The sequence below is a fragment of the Phaethon lepturus genome, unplaced genomic scaffold (genome assembly GCF_000687285.1).
Source record: "Phaethon lepturus isolate BGI_N335 unplaced genomic scaffold, ASM68728v1 scaffold23314, whole genome shotgun sequence".
In the NCBI taxonomy this organism is placed as follows: Eukaryota; Metazoa; Chordata; class Aves; order Phaethontiformes; family Phaethontidae; genus Phaethon; species Phaethon lepturus.
In genome coordinates this window covers 5,332-5,689 of record NW_010534443.1, presented here as the reverse complement: position 1 = coordinate 5,689, position 358 = coordinate 5,332, and the positions used below count along the sequence as shown (strand labels likewise).

Genomic DNA, 358 nt, shown 5'->3' with positions numbered 1-358 from the left:
GGGGGGGGTCAAGCTGGCCCTTATACACGGGGCGGCTCACTGGACCCCTCGCCCTCCAGTGGCCGAGGCTCCGCTGAAGCCGCTGAGGACGATGAGATCCGGATGATCAACGAGTATCCACGTGTGGCCAGCATCACAGCTTCCATGCAGGAGCACATCTCTGCCCGTGGCCCTGACTCTGGCATCCAGCAAGACGCTGACCAGCTCTCTGATATCTCCTGTGAGCCAGCTGCCCTGGAGAGCACCCAGTGGTTCAAGAGTAAGAAGGGCTCCGGGCTGCTGCTGCCAGGGCCACCCCCGCAGCTGTACCGCGAGGATGGGGGAGGCAGTGCATTCCTTGGTGTGCGCTGTGGCCTCA

At 63.7% G+C, this 358-nt stretch overlaps 1 protein-coding gene across 1 annotated transcript in view; it reads left to right on the top strand.

Annotated features, from left to right (window-relative positions):
• The window catches only part of DCHS1 (dachsous cadherin-related 1), a gene marked incomplete at its 5' end in the record, with an annotated part of 15,033 nt that overhangs the window by 14,070 nt on the left and 605 nt on the right, over window positions 1-358 (top strand). The window contains one exon of the mRNA XM_010285539.1: window positions 10-352. Coding sequence (XP_010283841.1) covers window positions 10-352 — 343 coding nt within the window. The remainder of the gene's footprint in view (window positions 1-9; window positions 353-358) is intronic.